At 40.6% G+C, this 19,539-nt stretch overlaps 2 protein-coding genes across 9 annotated transcripts in view; one reads left to right on the forward strand and one right to left on the reverse strand.

Annotated features, from left to right (window-relative positions):
- si:dkey-246g23.2 (solute carrier family 66 member 2) overlaps positions 1-19,539 on the reverse strand; it is a 120,019-nt gene that overhangs the window by 77,989 nt on the left and 22,491 nt on the right. For 5 of the 6 annotated variants that reach the window (XM_051073544.1, XM_051073546.1, XM_051073545.1 and 2 more), the window contains exons 1-3: positions 6,853-7,004; positions 3,568-3,823; positions 2,865-2,998 (exon numbers count right to left, since the gene is read on the reverse strand). In XM_051073544.1, the coding sequence (XP_050929501.1) occupies positions 2,865-2,998; positions 3,568-3,776 (343 nt within the window). In that variant the 5' untranslated portion in view covers positions 3,777-3,823; positions 6,853-7,004. Of the gene's footprint in view, positions 1-2,864; positions 2,999-3,567; positions 3,824-6,852; positions 7,005-19,539 lie in introns of those variants that run through there. The other variant, XM_051073542.1, reaches the window with a different exon arrangement.
- The window catches only part of hsbp1b (heat shock factor binding protein 1b), a 37,578-nt gene continuing 25,297 nt past the window's right edge, over positions 7,259-19,539 (forward strand). The window contains exons 1-4 of one of the 3 annotated variants that reach the window (XM_018689189.2): positions 7,259-7,457; positions 8,806-8,872; positions 9,122-9,248; positions 9,407-9,971. In XM_018689189.2, the coding sequence (XP_018544705.1) occupies positions 7,413-7,457; positions 8,806-8,872; positions 9,122-9,243 (234 nt within the window). In that variant the 5' untranslated portion in view covers positions 7,259-7,412 and the 3' untranslated portion in view covers positions 9,244-9,248; positions 9,407-9,971. Of the gene's footprint in view, positions 7,458-8,805; positions 8,873-9,121; positions 9,249-9,406; positions 9,972-19,539 lie in introns of those variants that run through there. The other 2 variants (XM_051073550.1, XM_051073549.1) reach the window with 2 other exon arrangements.

A 19,539-nucleotide genomic window follows, 5' to 3' on the forward strand; every position in this document is an offset into this window, starting at 1 on the left:
GAACAATGCTGGTTGTAGGTTGGCTCCAGTCAGACTGTAGTACAGTTTGTGTGTATAGTCAGAGCACAATACACACATAAGAACATCAGTAAGGGCATTCTTTCATTGACTACAACAAAACTGTATAACTGTATAAGCTAAAATATCTCACTACATGAATGCACAATAACATTCAGTCCCAAGGTGATGCAACACAATGTTTATTTCCCTAGGAGGATTGTGGTGGAGGAGGGCTTTGACCACACTCCTTTCAGTCATGTTAATGTGCCCTCCACCCCCCAACTCATTGCTTTCCATTTTCCCAGCATACATCAGTAAGGCATCCAGCACTGACTCCTGGCAGAGGAAAAGCATTACGCAAATGTACCATGGATGGAAACAGCAGTGAACAAGTATCAAAGCAGACCAGCAGATTTGGTGGATGATCAAATTCAGTTTGGATCTCACACAAACAAACTTGTTTTGAAAAAGGCCTGAATATGTTTCTTATTCAAGTTACGTCAAAGCGTCACTGCAACAATGCATAGTCGATTGCATACTGTGGAAAAAGCTCTGTGCGCAAGGTTGGACACCACATGAATCAAAACAGTATGCCAGGTTTCATCAGAGGAACACTGAATGTCCTTAGGGGATAATTCAGCAGACATACTTTGTATCACTGAAATATGGAATACATGGCAATAAATGCCTTCACAAGTATGCGAAAGGGACCCAGAACAGGTGGAGGATGAGGGAGGTCAGCACAATCAGCAACAACAGATTGTAGCAGGTAGGAATCATCAGCATAACCAACAGTTGCACAGACAAGTGAAGGGATTCTCTGTTGCACCTTATCTGTCAGTTTGTGTTTGTGTGTGTGTGTGTGATTAGGAAGTGGAAAATGAGGTCAGTAAGTGGGGGACAGGTGCTGGCAGGCGAGCAGCAGGATCATCGGTGACTGCGGTATGACACACATAGACTTTGGCAACCTCAGATGTCCCTACTGGAAGAAGAAGTTAGAGGAAGGGAGAAGAGAAGAAGAGGCAGGAGCAGGTGAAAGAGCAACAGAAGGACAGTGGAGGAAGGTGGGAAAAAAGAGGGAAGGTGGAAGAAGAGAAAGATAAAGAGCAGAGAACGATGCTGAGAGGAGAGAGATCTCAGCCTGAAAGATCCCTAAAAATAGTTGCATTTTTGGAAGTCATGCCAACATGCATCTTGGGGCGAGGAAACTACTTAACATAGAGATGACCCTGATCTGTTGGAAAGACTTAGCAATGGAGGCATGGAGGGAGGAGAGGACAGTGGGGACGAAGGGCTGTTGAGCTAATCTTGTCCTGACTCCACCATCCCCCCAACGTACCCACGCTGTGTGAAACATGATCTCAGGCTCGCCTTCCAGGAGGTGGGGGTGGGGGGGCCATCATGTGAGAGGGTGGTCATTCTCAGTTTTAGTAACCAGGGTTGTGTCGGACAAACTTGTGCATGAAGATTTGATCCTGGGCTATATTGCTTTTAATCAACCATCGCTTTCTGTATAAATAAAATATATGAACATCATCCACCCTCAGTGAAAGCAGACAATCCACAAACAGGCGTCATATAATATTTTACTCACCATGAAAAAGTTTACGCGTGGGCCTTAATACGGGGGGGGGGGGGGGGGGGGGGGTGAGTAATACACTGACTCTTTGCTGAGACAAGAGAAGCACAGATGATCATTACTCTCATGTCCGTCCGTCCACACACACACACACACACACACACACACACACACACACACACAATCTTTAGTTCCTCAATCAAATTTCACTTTAAAAGATTTGCAACTGACAGCGAAACAAACAGACTAACATTATGTTTTTCTTTATACAGAAAGATTTCCATCCGCACACATCAATCAACATAAAATCAAACATTTGTCATAATTTATTTCTTTAATAATGCATGCTGCTCTGCATGATCAGAGTATTACAAGATTCTATCATTCAATTTCCTTCCGTAGGCTGTTATCTAATAAAAATTGTACTTAGATTGAATTTCTGTCAGCCCATTTGTAAAAGCAATCAACTCGAGCGTTGGTAAGAAAAAAACACAATTACCCATAAAAGACAGCACCCTATAAAGAGTGACCCTGAAAATAATCTTGGAAGGGCTCCCTTCTTCTGTACGTGCAGACGTAAGACACACACACACACACACACACACACACAATGCATAGTGGATGCTGATATTGGTCTGCTTAATCTTAGCCCTCTTCATTTCCTCTCCAATTGTCCCTTACCCAGCACCAATGCCTCATCCACTTCTTACTTGCACACACACACACACACACACACACACACACACACACACACACACACACTCAGGCTCAGAATAGACTAATCTCATGTGTGACAGTACAGCAACTAATATATCCATTGGACATTTCTGCTTTCCCTTGCACTTTCTTACACATCTTAATATCGATGATACCATTATTTTCATTACCCTCTTGACTTTACTATTACTGCTGCACAATAACATGTACATTAATGTCTAGACAAAAGAAGACAAGAGCAACCATTCAAGAAAGAATAAGGAAAATGATTAAATGAGATATCAGGAAATCAGGAAAAGTGGCTGACACAGGTGAAGCATTTTGAAAACAGCAGCCTTTCCATCTAAGCTTTTCCAATGGCCCCCTCTTTTGGTAAGAAGTAGGAGCTGAAGCACTTGGCATCTAAACTCCTGATACAGAGAGGCAGCATACTGGATATGTCATTTACTGCCATGAAATGATTTGTGACTACTGTATATACATGTGATTAGGTTGTTGTGTCAGTAGTTATTGTGTGGTTCTTTATGACTGCTGTCAGTCAAAGTGGTTTTGGCACAAAGCCAGTTACCTGAAAGTCGGTGACGCTTGGTGCTCACTCGGTTGGTGTTTTGGACTGTGCAGCAGAGGTGGAGCATGGCAAACATGGTGAGGATCATCACCACACTCTGGAGCAGCAGTGTCAGCTCAAACTGTTTCCCTATCCTAAAATGACATGACCAAAATATATTTTTCATATAAGAGGAAACTTGTAGAAAAAATACAGAGTAGACAACAAATCAATATGTTGCTTGCAAGAAAATAAAAAATAATAACAACAAATAAACAAGGCATGTAAACAACGCTGTTAACAAATAAGAAAAATAGGATTAATAAGAAAATAATTTAATTACATGGATTTTATAACTGGACATGTCATATAGGCTATAGGGAGCACAGATATAGCTTTTTAAATTATACCTGTTTTAACCAGATTCCATAAATGATCTATTACATTCCCTCTCCTGTCCCTCGAATTGGAAGAACGACTTGTGCTCCTTCGTGTGTAAAACAATTACAGAAAGCTTCGAAAAGAGCAGCACATGCTTATGAATGCATAATCAGTCTCATTTTATTCTGTGATATGATTTTTTTCCCTATTCCATTAACTTCTGACACAAAAAACGGATCTGAGGAGTGACCTCGTAAATGGCATGAAATGGCAAGAAAGCAAGATTGAAGACAGAAAAAAAAAATCTGAAAGACAGACAAAATTCTCTCCATCTCATCCTCACCAGAAGAATATGCGCAGGATGTTGGCTATGAGCAGCACCAGGCAGACTCTGGTGGAGAAGCCCTCACTGTTGTTACTCTTCTGGATCTCCTGGTACTGTGGCACATAGGGCAAGGCCCCTCCAAACACCATGACGAAGGCCGCCAGCCAGGAAAGCAGCGTCCACGAGCCCTCCATGTCCTCATCCTGCAGAACCACCTCTGCATCCATCACACTGACAGAAGATCAGGGGTGTTTGGGGGGTCTAGAAGTTGTACCTTGGAAGCAGAAGAGTACCAGGATTTATCAGTTATCACTGGTGGTTGTTCTGAGGCAACCAGAGGTCTGTTACAAGCCAAACAGCACTAAGACCTATTAAACTGGTCACATTTAAATTCCACAGTTGTATATGGCCCAGATTGTTGTTGTTTGTGTTTTTTTTTTTTTTTTGTTTTTTTTTTTTGCCTGGCTTAAATCACTATCCCTCTCCACCTAACAATACTCTCTCTCAGAGAAATCAAATTAAAGCAGACTAGTGGCTCTGACACTGTGGCGTGAATGGCCAAACTTATACAAATAAGACTCATATGACATTTAATTGAGGATGTTTTGGTGTAAATTATAAAATGAATGCTGACTGAATTCCATTTAGCTGCTGTAGTTTCAGAGTACTGGTACTGTGCATACTGGTTCTTGACAGTTGAACAGAGCAGAACCATCATTAACAGTATTTGTGACCTCTGTGCTTTTTCTGCAATGACAAGTTAAGATGTCTGCTGTAGATGGTAAATGTTACCTTTGGGTTCATTTTATAAGTTATTATCAGTCTTTGATGTACACTACAGCAGCAACACTTCAACTTCAGTATAAAGTTTTCAGTCCATCACCATTTATAACTCTTCCTGCTGTGCATATTTAGGACAATTAAACTTTCTCTGCAGCCACTGTACATATTTTTCTAAGTCAACATCTGTTAATGTTTTTTGGGTGAGCACACCCGTATTTTCCTTCTCCCACTTGTTGCTGAGTTTGCCAGCTCTCTGCAAATCAGTCAGAAAAGAGAATTTCACTTACCGACTGATATTGCTCAATAATATTCAGTTAGTAAAACATTTGTCAAATGAAGCCTAAAAGCTCTATAATCTTTATACTTTTATTCTTTGCTTAAAAAAAATGAAGCAAATTATTAAGTAATCATATAATGGAACATATACACTCAGACATGTTCTGTACAGAATATAAGCAGAAGTGGTCTCACCTGAATATAAAGGATATGTGTAAAGGGAACTAGTGTAACAGGTAATTAAAATAATGCATTGTATATACAACTATGTAAACACTGACTCTAAAGGGGTTTCCCACCCCTGTATTCCTACTGACTTACAGGGCATACATTCTATCCAGTACAAGCTTCATAACAGTTCAACTGATGATGCAGATATAACACACCAGCTGAACAGCTCATTTCAATTTATCCTGGAAAACAGAGAGTAGGAAGAGTAGTTATTTTATTATTGGTGAGTTGAATAAACATGTAATTAGTTATTATGCTGAAGGGATCTTTTGGCTATGCAGGACACATAAGAAGAGTAACAGCATCAGTAGCCACATAGTGGGATGGGGATGGCAGGTGGGGAATTGAAGTCAAAGATGTGAACTATCCCACAGACAGAGAGGAAGTGGAGTGCAAGGAAAGGTTAAATAGCTAACAGCCAGTGAAGACAGAGATGACAGGCAGGTATTGGGTGCATTACTGAGGTGGCCTGCATGGGTGGGAGGTGTCAGTATTAGCTGCCGCTGTGTGGAGATAACAAGTCAAAATGAGTGTGCACACAGTTTGACACATATTATTACCAACCTGTTCTGCCTGCATTACAGCTGGTTCAGGTACTGGAGTACTGTAATCCCCAAAGTACTAGTGTTTTATGCTTAGTGTTAGCAGACAGTCTTAAAGGGGTAAGAACATAAATTACTAAAGCGACAAGGTTAGTGATTCCCCACTTGTCCATAACAACCTACTGAACAAGCAGAGTGGTTTATTGCAACTCAGTCAAAATGATTTTCTAATACTGACAAGCAGCTAATTGGAAATGTCATGTGAAGGTGTTTAATGTTATAGCCAGCATGTTGCTGTGTACACAAAACAATGACCTACACAATCTGAGCAAATACTGAGAAGTACAGGAAGTTGGTGTGGCGTGATTCTTGTGTGACTCTTCCTTTGGCTGTGTAATAATCATTGTGTAACTTAACAGTACCTTTTTCACTGCCCAATCTAAAACGGAGCACCAGTGTAAATATAAACTCTTTTGTCCTCATACATGTTAAGCAGCCAGTCAGCTGACAAGTCACTCGGTATAGCTTAGTGAACCAGTCAGCATATGACAATTAAAAAAAAAAACCTCACCAACAGGTTCTCTGGTCGTTGTTTTTTATCACTGTCTGGGTATGATAGCTGATAATCTGTTATTTCAACACAGCAGCAGATGTAGCTTTCCATGGTGGAGTCATCCACAAGACGAACAAGTCTGATTACTCATTAGGCATCTGCTATATCACATAACTCAGCTGTAAGTAACAACATGAAGATGTCAATATTCCAGTCAAGACCTCACTGCTTTGAGATATAGTGCCAGGCAGATGGATCTGGTAGAGGGAGAGCCAGTTCTCAAGTACTTCATACCTCAGTGAGATCCAAAGTCTGCCTCTCATTTATGTAAGTTAAAGCAGTTTAAAAAGTTACGAATGTCAACAATGCAAAGTGAATGCAAAGCTGCAGAGCAGCCCTTGAACACACTCCATAAAGGATGTTTTTACAGGTTCCCTAAGGTTAAACATTATTCGGGAATTTAACAATCTAAGGCGTCTCCAGCTATTTCCTTCTGTAAACCATCACGTCGTAGTAGCCTAAATGCGTTGGGCCACCTCCTGTAACAGAACAAGCTGTGTTATGTAAGCAAAGCATAGCTTCATGGGGTTGGGCCAACATGCCTCAACTTTCAGACATCAATTTTGGGCTACTGGGCTGCAGCAGCTACAGTAGCGGGACACAAAGAAACAGTCATTAATACTGTTTAAAGAGTGGGCTTAACCTGTATAATGTCGAATTCATCACGCTAAGGTAAACCTTTTTTAAACTCTAACTCTCTCTTAGTAGATGAATAATTTTGGTTTTAAAAAGCACATTTCCAACACGCACGGTGCCCACCGGTTTCATTACGCTCTCGATAAAGATTTAATGTCTGTGGCAGAATTTAACACTCAGCTTTTTATAAGTAAACCGTGGAAAAATTCCAGCTTCACTTACCAGTCGCCTTCATTCACTTTCCTTCACCTTTTCAAAAACACCAACCCGCACACTCAGCGTCAAAACACACTGGGTTCCCTGGCAGCTTCAACTTTCAAATCTCAACTCGTTCACACGAGAGGAGGAGAAATGTGCACGCGCCCACAGACACACAGATCCACTTACGTGCACGCACAGATACACACACCGGTTGCTCAGCATTACTCTCCAAATTCGTGCATTAAACACACAGGTCAATGGGGCTGCTGCAGCCTAACTCGGGTGATCAACATGCTCTGAGTGGATCTGGTTTAGGGTCTTCCTGAGGCCATGTGAGGTAAACAAAACTACAAAGTAGTGTGCACGCTCCCCATTAAAAACTCAATGTTCCACATTTCTTAGCGTTGTGACTCGGCTCTCTCGCGAGACTCTCTGTGTTGTGGAACAGCTGACTTTGCAGTGGGTGGTGCGACGGACTGCTATTTGTTTCCAACTGCTACGGACCTGATAGTAAAATAATCGGAAGACAGCCTTTTGGGTAGTTGTACTGTTTAGGCACTGATAATCATTTAAATCACAACATGGCTGAGACGGATCCCAAGTCGGTTCAGGACCTTACCAATGTGGTGAGTCGTGATCGTGTTGGCAAGCGTTAGCTACAGTAGCGTAGCCACCAATGAATGCTAACGATGGCAAACTCTCGTTAGCTAGCTAGCAAGCAAAGGTTAGCCAGTGTATAGAGAATCTGTATTCGTGCTATTTATTAGATTGCAGAATAAAACAAGTTCATTTGCTCATTGTATTGAACCAGTTTCTGAAGCCAGAACTTCCTGGCTTTTGTTTAGCTCCATCATGTTATGTAAGCAACGGTCAGTTGGTCTTCGAAATGACATCACTAAATCACAACCGAGTAACCGCATAATATTACATAAACAGAGATGAAGCTGCTGTGTAATGTAATGTTATCTCTCACAGAGACACTGGCTCTATTAGTAACGTTGCTATCATACTGAGTATAAAGTACAGTTTCACACATCGAACTATATGAATACAAAATCCTCCTCATTGTGTCATACAGCAGAGATAGCTGAGATAATGTTTCTAAATGTTGTCATGGTGAAGAGCCTCAGTAAGAGGAGTTGAGGTTCAACCATAGAATACTCTTGCTTGCCTTGTCCGTTTTTCGTTTTGCACACACTCGCATATAAATGTAGATATAGATATGGAGAGAGAGAGATGTATATACACGTGTGTGAAAAATGTCATTTTCCCCTATACACTGTTGTATTCATAGAAATTGTCAGGTAAAGTTTCCTCTAAAAACCTCTCCAAAACCTTTTCCAGTGGACACACAATTATATATGTTTTCTATTTATGTTTTTATTGAGCCTTTAATTTAACATGCTGTGTCTGGAGATTAGTTCACTTAAGTCTTAACAAATGCATTTGAGGAACACATTTAGTGAATTTAAAAGGGCACAGCTCTTTTTTAAAACAAGTTTTTAGCATTTGATGAACATAAACTACTGATCAGTGTATAGGGATATTAATGTCACTGTAGAGACCACTGTGATAGAACCAGTTTATGAGATGGGCAGAAAATGCACAAATGCAGTCTAATGTGAAGTAATGGTCTTTTCATTGTTCTGAGAACATGCATAGTGAATTAAATAGTCATCTCCCGTGGTTACTGAGCTTTTGCATTGTTGTCAAGGAAACAAGATACTTAAGTTATCATTGTCCTGCTGCTTTTTGAAATCATTTATAGAGTACAGTATTGGTGCATTAGAGTTGGAGGGCCAGCGCTAGAGGTAGTGCTGGCAGTGTTACAACTTAAATTCACAATGGTGTCACACTCATCTACAAAGTAAATTGGTAAATTTGATGAATAGCTGCCATTTTCAGTGAACAAACTTTGGTTTATATATTCATTATTTTTTGTCACTTACACTATTTGTGTTGTTTGTTTCACAGGTCCAGACACTGCTGCAACAGATGCAGGACAAGTTCCAGACCATGTCAGACCAGATCATAGGGAGGAATATCCTATCATTTAAAATGCCAGCAGTCACTTGTTCATTGATGCAATGCATTACCATTCATAGTTTGAATTTAGTTTTGATATTATCCAGTAATAAACTTATATCTCATCATTAATTTCTTGTATCCAGCATCTCTCTAACACATTCAAAGCATTGAGTGACAGACTGACCCAGACATGATTTAATCCATTTCAGAGTAGCTTTGTGTGTTGTCTCATTTTAATTATGTACCTTAACTGCCTCTCCACTTGATGAGATGAGCACACGTATTGATGACTTGGAGAAGAACATTGCTGACCTGATGACCCAGGCTGGTGTTGAAGAGATTGAGGCAACACCAGAAAAGGCTAAAGAGGGTCAAGGCTCATAATGAAGGTAAGAAGTAACTCCATCTAGCTTTCCACCCAGGATTTAATGTTAATTAAGATTTGTCTGGTTTCCTGTGTGGCAAAAAACGCATGTGAAATGTTGATGAATTCACCCTCAGTCCCTGCTTACTACAGCATGAACCATTTCTTTTGTCTGTTTCGCAGGTTACCAAGTAACAAGGAGTGAAGTCGGTCCTATATTCAGGAGCAGCAGACTTTTCCATTCTGAAAATGACTTCTATTGATTTGGTGTGTCGTTGTGTGAAATGCTTTTTTATATATTGACTATTGTGATAAACGGTTACAGTTATGTAATAACTTGAAAAGCTGAACGTTATTTGTAAGCTAGAATAGTGTGATATGCCCTTCAGAACCTCAAATGCTCATGTGCAGGAATGCAACATATGGATTTAGTGTGCTGACCTGGAAGTTATTTCGCTGCCATCATATATCATTTCAATTCAGTCCCATGAGGTGATGGCTGAGGGGGACAGCTTTGCCCAAGCCTGTGCTGAGAAGTACAACCACACAGGCTTACAGGCCAGTAGAACCTCCATCCCTACCAACATGGCAAGTGGGCACCATGAATATCAAGCCTACAGTGTTTTACAAATAACACTGTTACTACCAAGGTGTTGGATGCATTCCAATTCTAACTGATTTTCTTCTATTAAAGCTATTTAATACAATGCTCTTTGTCATGTATTACATAATAAATATGTGGCCAGGTGCTGAGTCAATTTTTAAAAATATCATTAACTCTGAGGTGCTCACAGTGTTTTAATGTATTTATTTTTTCAAGCTAGAGTTGTATTTTACAATGCTAATTATTGGGAATGTTTCAGTGTTGCATGTTTTTTGATCTACTTTCTTCATAATGTATTTAAATTACATTTTAATATACTTGAAGGTCAGCTAAGCTTAGCAATTGAAAATTTATCTTCTATATTGGTCAGAATGTTTTTAACTCACATTTAATGTATACAGACTTACAGGTATTTGTAACGAAGTCTACACAAAAGTAATATTTAGAAAAATTGTAACCACACTTTCACTGCATAATAGGAACCTTTATTCAAATTAATGCAAACACAAAAAGCACAAACAAAACAACTAAGCAGCAACAATCTTCAAAATGTAGTGCCAAAAGCATCACACAGAAATGAACAGCAGTAAACAAAACAATGTGTCACAAGGATGAAGTTTTATCATGTCACACAATCTCTTAAAGTACATCAGCAGTCTTTGACCATATTATAAATGCAACATTAAAGTACTGTATGTTATATAAAGTGATTGGTTCCTTAATCGCATCATAGTCACTTATGAGACTGGAGTTTTAGAAGATATAAGTTAGAACTCAAAGTCTGCCTCTGTCATGTCGATGGCCCAGGCAAACTTGTCCCTTTGGCTTTTGTTGTAGATTTTTTCCACAGGTACCTCCATGTTCTTACACCTACAACAAATGGAAAAAAGACTGTCAAGTATACACTTTAAAATAAACATTGAACAACACAACAGCCAGTTAAGGTTCTGATAGGTAATCTTTTCTCTTAAAAACAACCCACTGCCAGGTTACAGGTAATAGAAATTGCAGAAATACCAGAGAGGACAAGTGCTTGCACTACATTATTTTATCCTCCTGTTATCCACTTTGGGTCTTTACAGAACTGATGACTCAGTTTTTCCAGAACGTGATTCATCAGGAGGTGGGTTTGTACTTTTTGATCTGATCCAGTGAGCTGAACTTGCCTCAACAGGTTAGCCATGCAGCACAGGTTACCATGGTGATCCACCCTGATTAAAAGTGAACCAGCTTCATGATACCGCAGCTCAAAATTGGCTGCCTGATTTACTAATCCTGCTTTGTGTAGCACACCCCAGCTGGAGGTAGTCCAGGTAGTTCAATTTGAGAACCAAAGTTTTTCTGGTTGCTCTCATGTAAGTAGGAACATGTATGAATTTAGGAAAGTCTGTACAAGTGTTTTCACTAAGGGCAAGTGTCCATGTTTGTATTCACTCACCAAGCCACACTTATGCGTGGGTCCAGATAGTTGAGCTTTGAGGTACCTAGCGCAATCTGTTTGTTCTCTTCTCTGTCAGTCGCCTGGACCTCCATCTTCAGCAGCTGCTCCTCACATCGCTTCACTGCTGCTTTCTTCCGCTCCACCAGCCTAGCAAAAAATATGCAGAAAGGCGAATACAATAGAGTCACACCAGTGAACAATGAAATATCCAATATTGTAAAAAAGTTAAACAACCTAGGCGTGACATGTGGGAAAAACAGCACCATTCAACACCTGGTAGATTTGTACTGACTTCTGACATAAATGCAGACTCTTCAAAAGTATCCTCTCTGTTGTTATAAATGGCTTACATTTTTAGTTGAAAAATCTCATCTGACATTCCTGTGGAACCAGGTGTTCCTTTTCTATACACTGCACAATACTAGTCTAAATATCCCGTGAATTAACTAATAATCATGAATGAAATACTCACAGAGAAGCAGAAGTCCATATGTGAATGACTTACTGCCCTTTAATGTACAACTAACAGTAATTGTAACAGCAGGGAAGCTCATCTCTGAGTAAAAAGCAGTACACTAACACAATAACAACTAACACTTCTATGAGTGCAAATTCAAGTTCTTACATCTCCTATGACTCTAACCTCCAGCACATTATGCACACTGAGGCAGTTATTTCTGTTGCTTGGTGGTGCTTAACTCTACCTTTTTATTGTGTGTGCAAGTGTGTAGCATGTGACATTGTCCACAAAGAGGTGCTCCCATTTTTAGATTGTTGTCAATCAGCTGTAATTGTCTCAATTACAGTCTCAGCCTGATGTTTTTTTTCTGTACTACTGCAAAACTTACATCTGCAGCTTGGGGTCTGAGCTGCCTTTGGTCTTAGCCTCCTTCTTGGCCTGTTTCAGTTCCGTCTTAGCTAGGGCCAGCTGTTCCTTTCTAGCATCAATCTGGGAGGAGCATATACAGGACACAGGTATGTTTTTATATATGGATCAGCTTTAAACTATCCATGAGTGGGCTGTGATGGTTACAAAAAGTTACTGTTTCTAGAATTCTGCCCTGGATCTATTTAAATAAAATGTTACAGTGACACAAGAACATGAAAAAATATCACTGTCTGCCTATGCAATGTGAGGCTAATGTTAATGTGATGAATGACTGTGTCCAATAAACCAAGCAAAGCCATTCTTACCTTGGCCTGTAGATTAGCCATAGACTGTTCAAAAGTCTTTGGCGGCGCCCCGCTGGTGGTTACAGAGAATAGCAAACTGCTCTGTTAGCCCTGTTGTAGGACAGCAGTTTCTCTGCCACATTGTCTGACTCTTTGGAGGGTGACAGAATAGCAATTTGTATTTAAGCAGAAAAATTCCACTGAGAACACATATCTGAAGAGAATTATGCACAGAAGTTAAAAAGATAAAATCATGCTGACATCCCTCATGTTATTACTGCCCACCCACCATCTGCAGCACAAATCTCAAGCTTGAACACACACTCACACACACTTAATTACAGGTTGCTACCATTTCATTTCATTTATTCAGGTCCCCATTAGTTTCATCTGTTCTTCCTGGGGTCCACACAACACACACTACACCACATGTCATGCCTGCAGATTGGCTCTCAGTGGCAATCCAGAAATGAGAAGAGAGTGTGACACTTCTATCTCTGAAAGAGAAACGGTGGCAGAAGCGGCCAATGGAACCCTGATAAGAGTGAGGCAGAGACGCACCGCACTGGGTACAGTGATGGCTGGAGAAGCTGACTGACGTCAGGGTATCTTAAATCACACAAGCTAAAAATAAAAAATGTCAAAAGTGTGGCAGTGTGTTTTATCATGGGACTCCATGACACAAGCAGCCAGGTAATGAGACAATGATAAGCGACAGACTGATAAAGGGCTACTGCAATAAATCTGCTGGTATCTGTCCAGCAGCTGAGTATGAGCCAGTGCTTTATAAGCTGGAATATGTCATCAAGCAATTTATGTAGGGTTAGACTGCTTTATAATATAGTCAACATGTGACTTACTGTTTGTGAGCCCTTTGAGTTGCTGCTGTAAGGTGATGGAGGCGTTATATGTCCTGAAGACCTTTGCAGTCAGACCTGGCATTAGGGAGCTCAGATGCTTGTTCAGCGTGTGTGTCTGCCATGGCGAGAAATGGGGGGCAAAGAGAAACAGACAAAGAACAACACCTACTCACCAGTGTTGGTATAGAACAAATAACACAGTCATCACAGAACCATTAGGCCAGATAAATCAACACATCTTCTACCACTAGGTGTCACTGGTGGCATTGTACCACCACAGTGTTTAAAGCATCTGTTAATATACCCTTACAAATAAAATACATAAATACCATCTCTGCCTTCATTATCATCATCCATTAGAGGCAGGGAGATTAAAAAAGATCACAGTACTATTTCCCCTCTGACATTTCTTTAGGTATTATAACAAGTTAGAGCTGTCATAGCCAGTGGTTGACAGCCATTAGCTCTTGGCAAATGGCTGTAGCTTCAGCAAAGCAGCAAAGAGATGAAACTGAGTAAAGAGTGTAAGGGCACACACAGTGGAATGTGAAAAACAAAACAAACATGTATGCTCACTGCACACCACTGTCCACATATTTGCACCCTGATGAGGTGCAAATATGTGGACTTGAAAGAGATAACACATTTCTAAACAGAGATGGAAACAGATATATGAGGAAAAAAACATAGAGATGAGTTTGCTGGTGAGCTCACAGCTTTGGCAAAAGAAGTAGTAATTCTGATGAAGATTACAATAATGATGTGGGTTGGTTTAATCAGAGCAGGTGCTTGGCTGGGGCCGGCTGCTCTCACTGCAGGAGCCTATTAGAAACAGCATGAGGGAGGGTTTTCATGTATATACATACGTGTGCATGCATGCAATGGAGGGCACACAGGTACACACGTGCATGCGCACGATCACGCACACACACACGCATGCACACACGCACGCACACACACACACTTTCCTCTGTGCCTGCCTTGCTAATGAGCTACCTAACTCTGCCCCTGCAATGCTAATGAAGGTGTCTGCAAGTCTGAGGAGCAGGTATGATAGCTCTCACACCACCAACTCCCTTGGGATGGTGTGTTGAGAGCGCACAAATGTGTGTGTTTTGAGTATGTCATCCATGTCACCTCCTAAGGCATTATCACAACGTATCATTACTGCACTTCTAATTTCCTATCTATAATGCAACCTGCTACATACTGAACCTTCTCATTAACATAACTGCTAGCCATTTTGTGGTGATGGCATCTCATGTCACAGAGAAATATTGACTGTTGCCTTTCTAAAGTAGTTATGATGATCTGCTTTTCATTTTTCACTGGCTCCAATTTGTGTGCGCTCTGCCTCAGTTCCCTGTAAAAAAAAAAAAAAAAAACATTCCTTCTGGTAGATGGTAGAAGGAATACAATAGAGTGAAGGGAAAATAATGAAATGTGCCAAAATAAAGCAGCTCATAGGGATTATACACCGCAGGTAGTAATTTAATTTATTTGACTAAGACGTAGTTAAGGAAATCCCACTGAGGTGAGTTAACCTGAAACTGCAGACAGTGTGTGTACTGTAGCTCTGATGATGTCTGGAGGCTTCCAGACAAGTCTGACAAACACCTGCATTTCCAGCTCAGATCAGACACTCAGACCTCAACATGATGTGTGTGTCTGTGAGTGCGTGTGTGCATGCACCCCCCCCATGTGTGTGAGCAATCACAGTGGCTGTGCATTTTGCAACCTTATATCAGGGAGCACCTTCTCTGTCTGTCTCTGAAATGTCAACCAGTACAATAAAATGTACTGAATGAAACACTGGAAATCTCAGGCCACATTAACCTAACATTCTAGAGACAGGACAGAAAGCAATAAACATTACAGGTCCTGTGCCAGATTTGAACCCAGGATGTTATGCTTCAATAACATGTGGCTTAGAGACACAATTCAATAAAAAATACATTTTCCAAGTTCTAATTCTGTCTCTGTGTTGTCAAATATGTCAAAAAAAGGTTTACCAGAATCCACACTTGACAGTGAGCTCACACTGTATTTAGTAGTAGCAAAGCAATATCAGTAGGCACATTTTTCATTGATTTATTAAATTCGTCATCCTCTTCCTCCTTATCTAACAACGCACGTGAAGAAGACATAGGCGCAGGGCAACAGTCCTCTACAACTGCATAATTCACTACAGCTCTGGATCACGCCATCTTTGCTAGGCCATACCCACTCCAATTAAATTTTAAGGAGTTGATTTAAACCCTTTAGTAACCAGACCCCACCCACATACTCAAAAATCTGTCACATTGTTGAAGACACCCTGACTTCTGTTTCATTGTGACTATGAAGGTGTCAGTATGCTCCAACAAATGTGCTTGTCAGATGGTCAGTCTGTGTCTGAAGCCGCCCCATCCCACCCTTTTCTGCATCCAACAATTTTTGAACTTCAAGAAACAAGTTACCAGCACCCCACTTCATGCCAGGTGTGAGGCCGTTTGAAAGCATTTTCACAGTCACTTGCAACACTATGAATGCTTTGAGGAGAAGTTGTCTCTGCTATCCCAGATTATACAATTTTCTGTGCAAACTAGCTCACATGTATTGTACATGTATTCACGTCAACTGTATCGGAGCAATTAACACCAAGCCAAGTTAGTTAAATTCAAACGTCAGAGAGGCCTTCTACCATCTCTCTTTGTAATGCCAGCTGAGGATAGCAGCACACACTACAGTTCCCCTCTCATTTCTACATCTTCCTCTTCCTTACCTCGGCCTTACAGCTGCCTGACTGTAATTTCTGCCCTTTGCCTTCTCCTTCCCTCCACTTTTCCTCCCTCTCTTCCACCGCCTACCTTTTCCCCAGCCATTGTCCACCATCTCCCTCCTAACCTCCTTACCCCTGTCACTTTCCTACTGCTGTCTGCACACACACACACACACACACAACACACACACCTCTGCACTCTCAGTGGCCTGGCCTTTCCGGGTGTCAATCAGGCCTGCCCACAGCAGCCATTACCATTCCACCTCCAACACACCCTGACATTTCCTGACACACTGGAGGGCAGAGAGCAGAGGCACTGCACTCCCTCCTTCAATTGCTCCATCTCTCATCTCACCCTCTCACTCCTGTGCTGTCTTGCGTCCTCCTTTTCCTGCCAGTCAATCTTTACATACCAACACGTGGCTGCTCATGCTTTCTTATTTGCATACCTTTCTCCTCCATTTCATTAAAGCCTCTCTTCTACTGTGCCATTCATCTGTTGTGTACGTTCCCACCTACAACCTTGTCGCTCGAGTCTATCACAAGACGAGGTATTTATCAGCAGAGTTAAGTGCTCGCACTTAACTCTAAGGTCACAAGCTGCTATAGCCTGGTTTCCCCTACAACAGATCTGTATATAAAGTGATTCTGAATAGGACAACCTGGGGTACAGATTCAAATAGACAAATAATGCGATTGATCTTGTTTGATAAGACTGAGAGCAGCCTGAGAAGCCCCAGGTCTCCTACGGTGGACTAAACACTGTGTACAACTGCTGCATTTGTGTGGCCTTGCTGTCTGCAGCTACTGGAAGCGGTTGAGAGGACGCCAGATTTTTATGTGTGGAAATTCATCTGCCCAGCATGTTCACTCTCAATTTCACTTGTGTGGTTTCATTTTTATCTGCCAGAGTCCATCCCCCTCTCTTTTGAAACTCCTTTTCTGCCTTCACTCTCCCTGCTTCCAATATTCTTCCCCTTCTCCTCACCTCCCGTTTCTTCACTTTACCCCTTTCATCTCTCCACACGATTGGCTCATCCTTATTCAATCTCATCTCTTAGACCTTACAATTTAGTCCCTGCTTTTCACCCTCTGTCCCCAGAAAACATAAAAAAATGTAATTCTATTTTGCTTTCACAGTCTTTTTCTGCCTTTTCTTCAAATATTATGCACCTCAGGGGATTTCTTACACAACCCTGAAAATTCAGGTAGTTTTGAACAATACCAAGCAATTTTTTTTGTTGTTGTTTTAACACTTAAGTGTAGAGCATCAGCCAGCAATGTTTTACAAGAAGTTCAAAACATAAAATCTGGGTTAGCTGGAAAACATGTAAATGACTGAAAGAAATGTAGAGGCAGTTAGTGAGATACTCACATTAAGGCGATCAAAGAGGTCGTCTCCAGGTTGCTTGTTCTCCAGGAACAGTTTAAGATTCTTAAAAACCTGAAAAGATACAGACAAATTTTACTGGGGGACTTTTTCAAATATACACCATAAAAACAAATTAATATGTTTGATGTGTCTTAACTCAACCTGAGGTTGCCTACCTTATTTACTAACTGAATTTAGGCATTAAATTTGGTGTTACACTAATGATTCTGAAGTTTATGTTTCATTAGGGGACTAGAAATACTACTTACTAGAGTAAGGATGTTTGTGTTCATGTTTAAAGAACTGGGCAAGAGCAAACCAGCAGGCTATTTAAATATTTTTGGTAGAAACATTAGAGGTGAAATTACCTTCAGTATATCAATACATTCAATGAGAAGGGTGGAAAGTGGCAGCGATTCTTTAAAGGCTTTAAAGTTTAATCTTAAAAGTCAGTTTACATACACATTATAATGCACTTTAAACGTGGGGGATGGTGTGTGTGTGTGGAGCCTGACTTCATCTCAGAGCACATCCAGAAGTGTAAAATTGGCACATCTGACATTTCCAGTAACTCTGTGGGTTCTACAGATGCACCGTTCCCAAAAAACCTAGTAAAATATGCAAGGCACCAATTAATCGCAACAGATGTGTTGCTTTATAAACAACTGACACATTTCACTGGCCGGTTTGTGTGGCAATTTTGTTCCCCTTGGCAAAGTATAAAAAGTGAAGTGGAAGTGCTTTTGAATGAAAATGTAAATCAGTATCTGTCTAAAAGTCTCAGAGAAGCAGAAACACCAAAGTGAGCTTGCCTAATTGGTTTAGTGATGTGTTTGGATGTGTTTGTGTTTAGAATGGAAATAATCATTTTAGAAAAGAACTAAATAAATAAATATTCACCCGGCTGAACGCACCCAACACAATGATTTTATGCAGCTGCAGGTGTCTCCACACCTGGGGCTATTTGATAGAGTCATTCAGCATTCTAACTGATGTTTAAACTGAGTAATAAGATGTACTTGTGTTAAAACAATTAACAGATGCTGATGCTGATGAGTCACTGGTAATGGGAAGGGCAAAGAAAGGAAACATAAGTGTTCATATGGGTAGTTGATTATTAACCCTTATGTGTTATGTGACACATACAGGTCCATGTTGACTCCAATTAATATATATATGTAAATGTGTATATATATGTATAAACCAAAACATATAACCCCAAGTATTACATTCAATGAGATTTCAAACCCTACAGAGGTTAAAAATGGAAATTCCTTCCTTCTATCCTTGTTCCATTTTATTCCAAGTGACATTTAGCAGCAATGCCACTGATTTCCCTGGGAATTGATGATGCTAAAATATGCAAGGGACTAATTATTTCTAGCTAATGTGTTGCTTTTGAATGCACTCATTTGAATAATTATATGTTCTGCCAAGAAACAAAACACTTTGGCTGTCAGGTGCTAACATTCTTTTTTCCATCTCTCTCTGGAACAGAAGATAGCATGGGCTGACACCAAGTGGGGTTGGAAATTTACATATACACGCAGGCAGGCACGCATACGCACGCACACACGCACACACACACACACACACACACACACACACACACAAATAAATGTGACAGCTGTTTGACAGATTGCAGACAACCAAACAAGATTTTTTTAAAAAAAGTTTCCAGACACACTTTATTGTCTTCTATTGTGGCATTGGGTAACCTGCTCATTACAGTATGCATCATCATTTGCTGTATCAGATAAACAAACAAGTGATGAATTGCTGCAACGCTTAATTACGCTGTACTTTTATAGTACTGCTGCTGTTCCATGGGTATTAAGTGTACTGCAGCCTGTGTCAACACCTGACATAATGAAGCCTTCCAAAAAACATTTTGCACCTAAAATTACAATACAGTGAGCCTAAAGCAAAGCCAAAGTTGAAGCACTCTACTTAACAGACCTGCCTCTTCAGAGCCGGTGATTCGATGCATCTGCCAGAAAGACCCTGATTCGAAACACAAAATGTGACTTGACTACTCGTTACATTTTCAGCTGCCCCACAGCTCCCACACAAAGCACTGAAGGAGCACAATGTAGCAAGAGATG

Source organism: Lates calcarifer, linkage group LG10 (assembly GCF_001640805.2).
Source record: "Lates calcarifer isolate ASB-BC8 linkage group LG10, TLL_Latcal_v3, whole genome shotgun sequence".
NCBI classification, from domain to species: domain Eukaryota; kingdom Metazoa; phylum Chordata; class Actinopteri; family Centropomidae; genus Lates; species Lates calcarifer.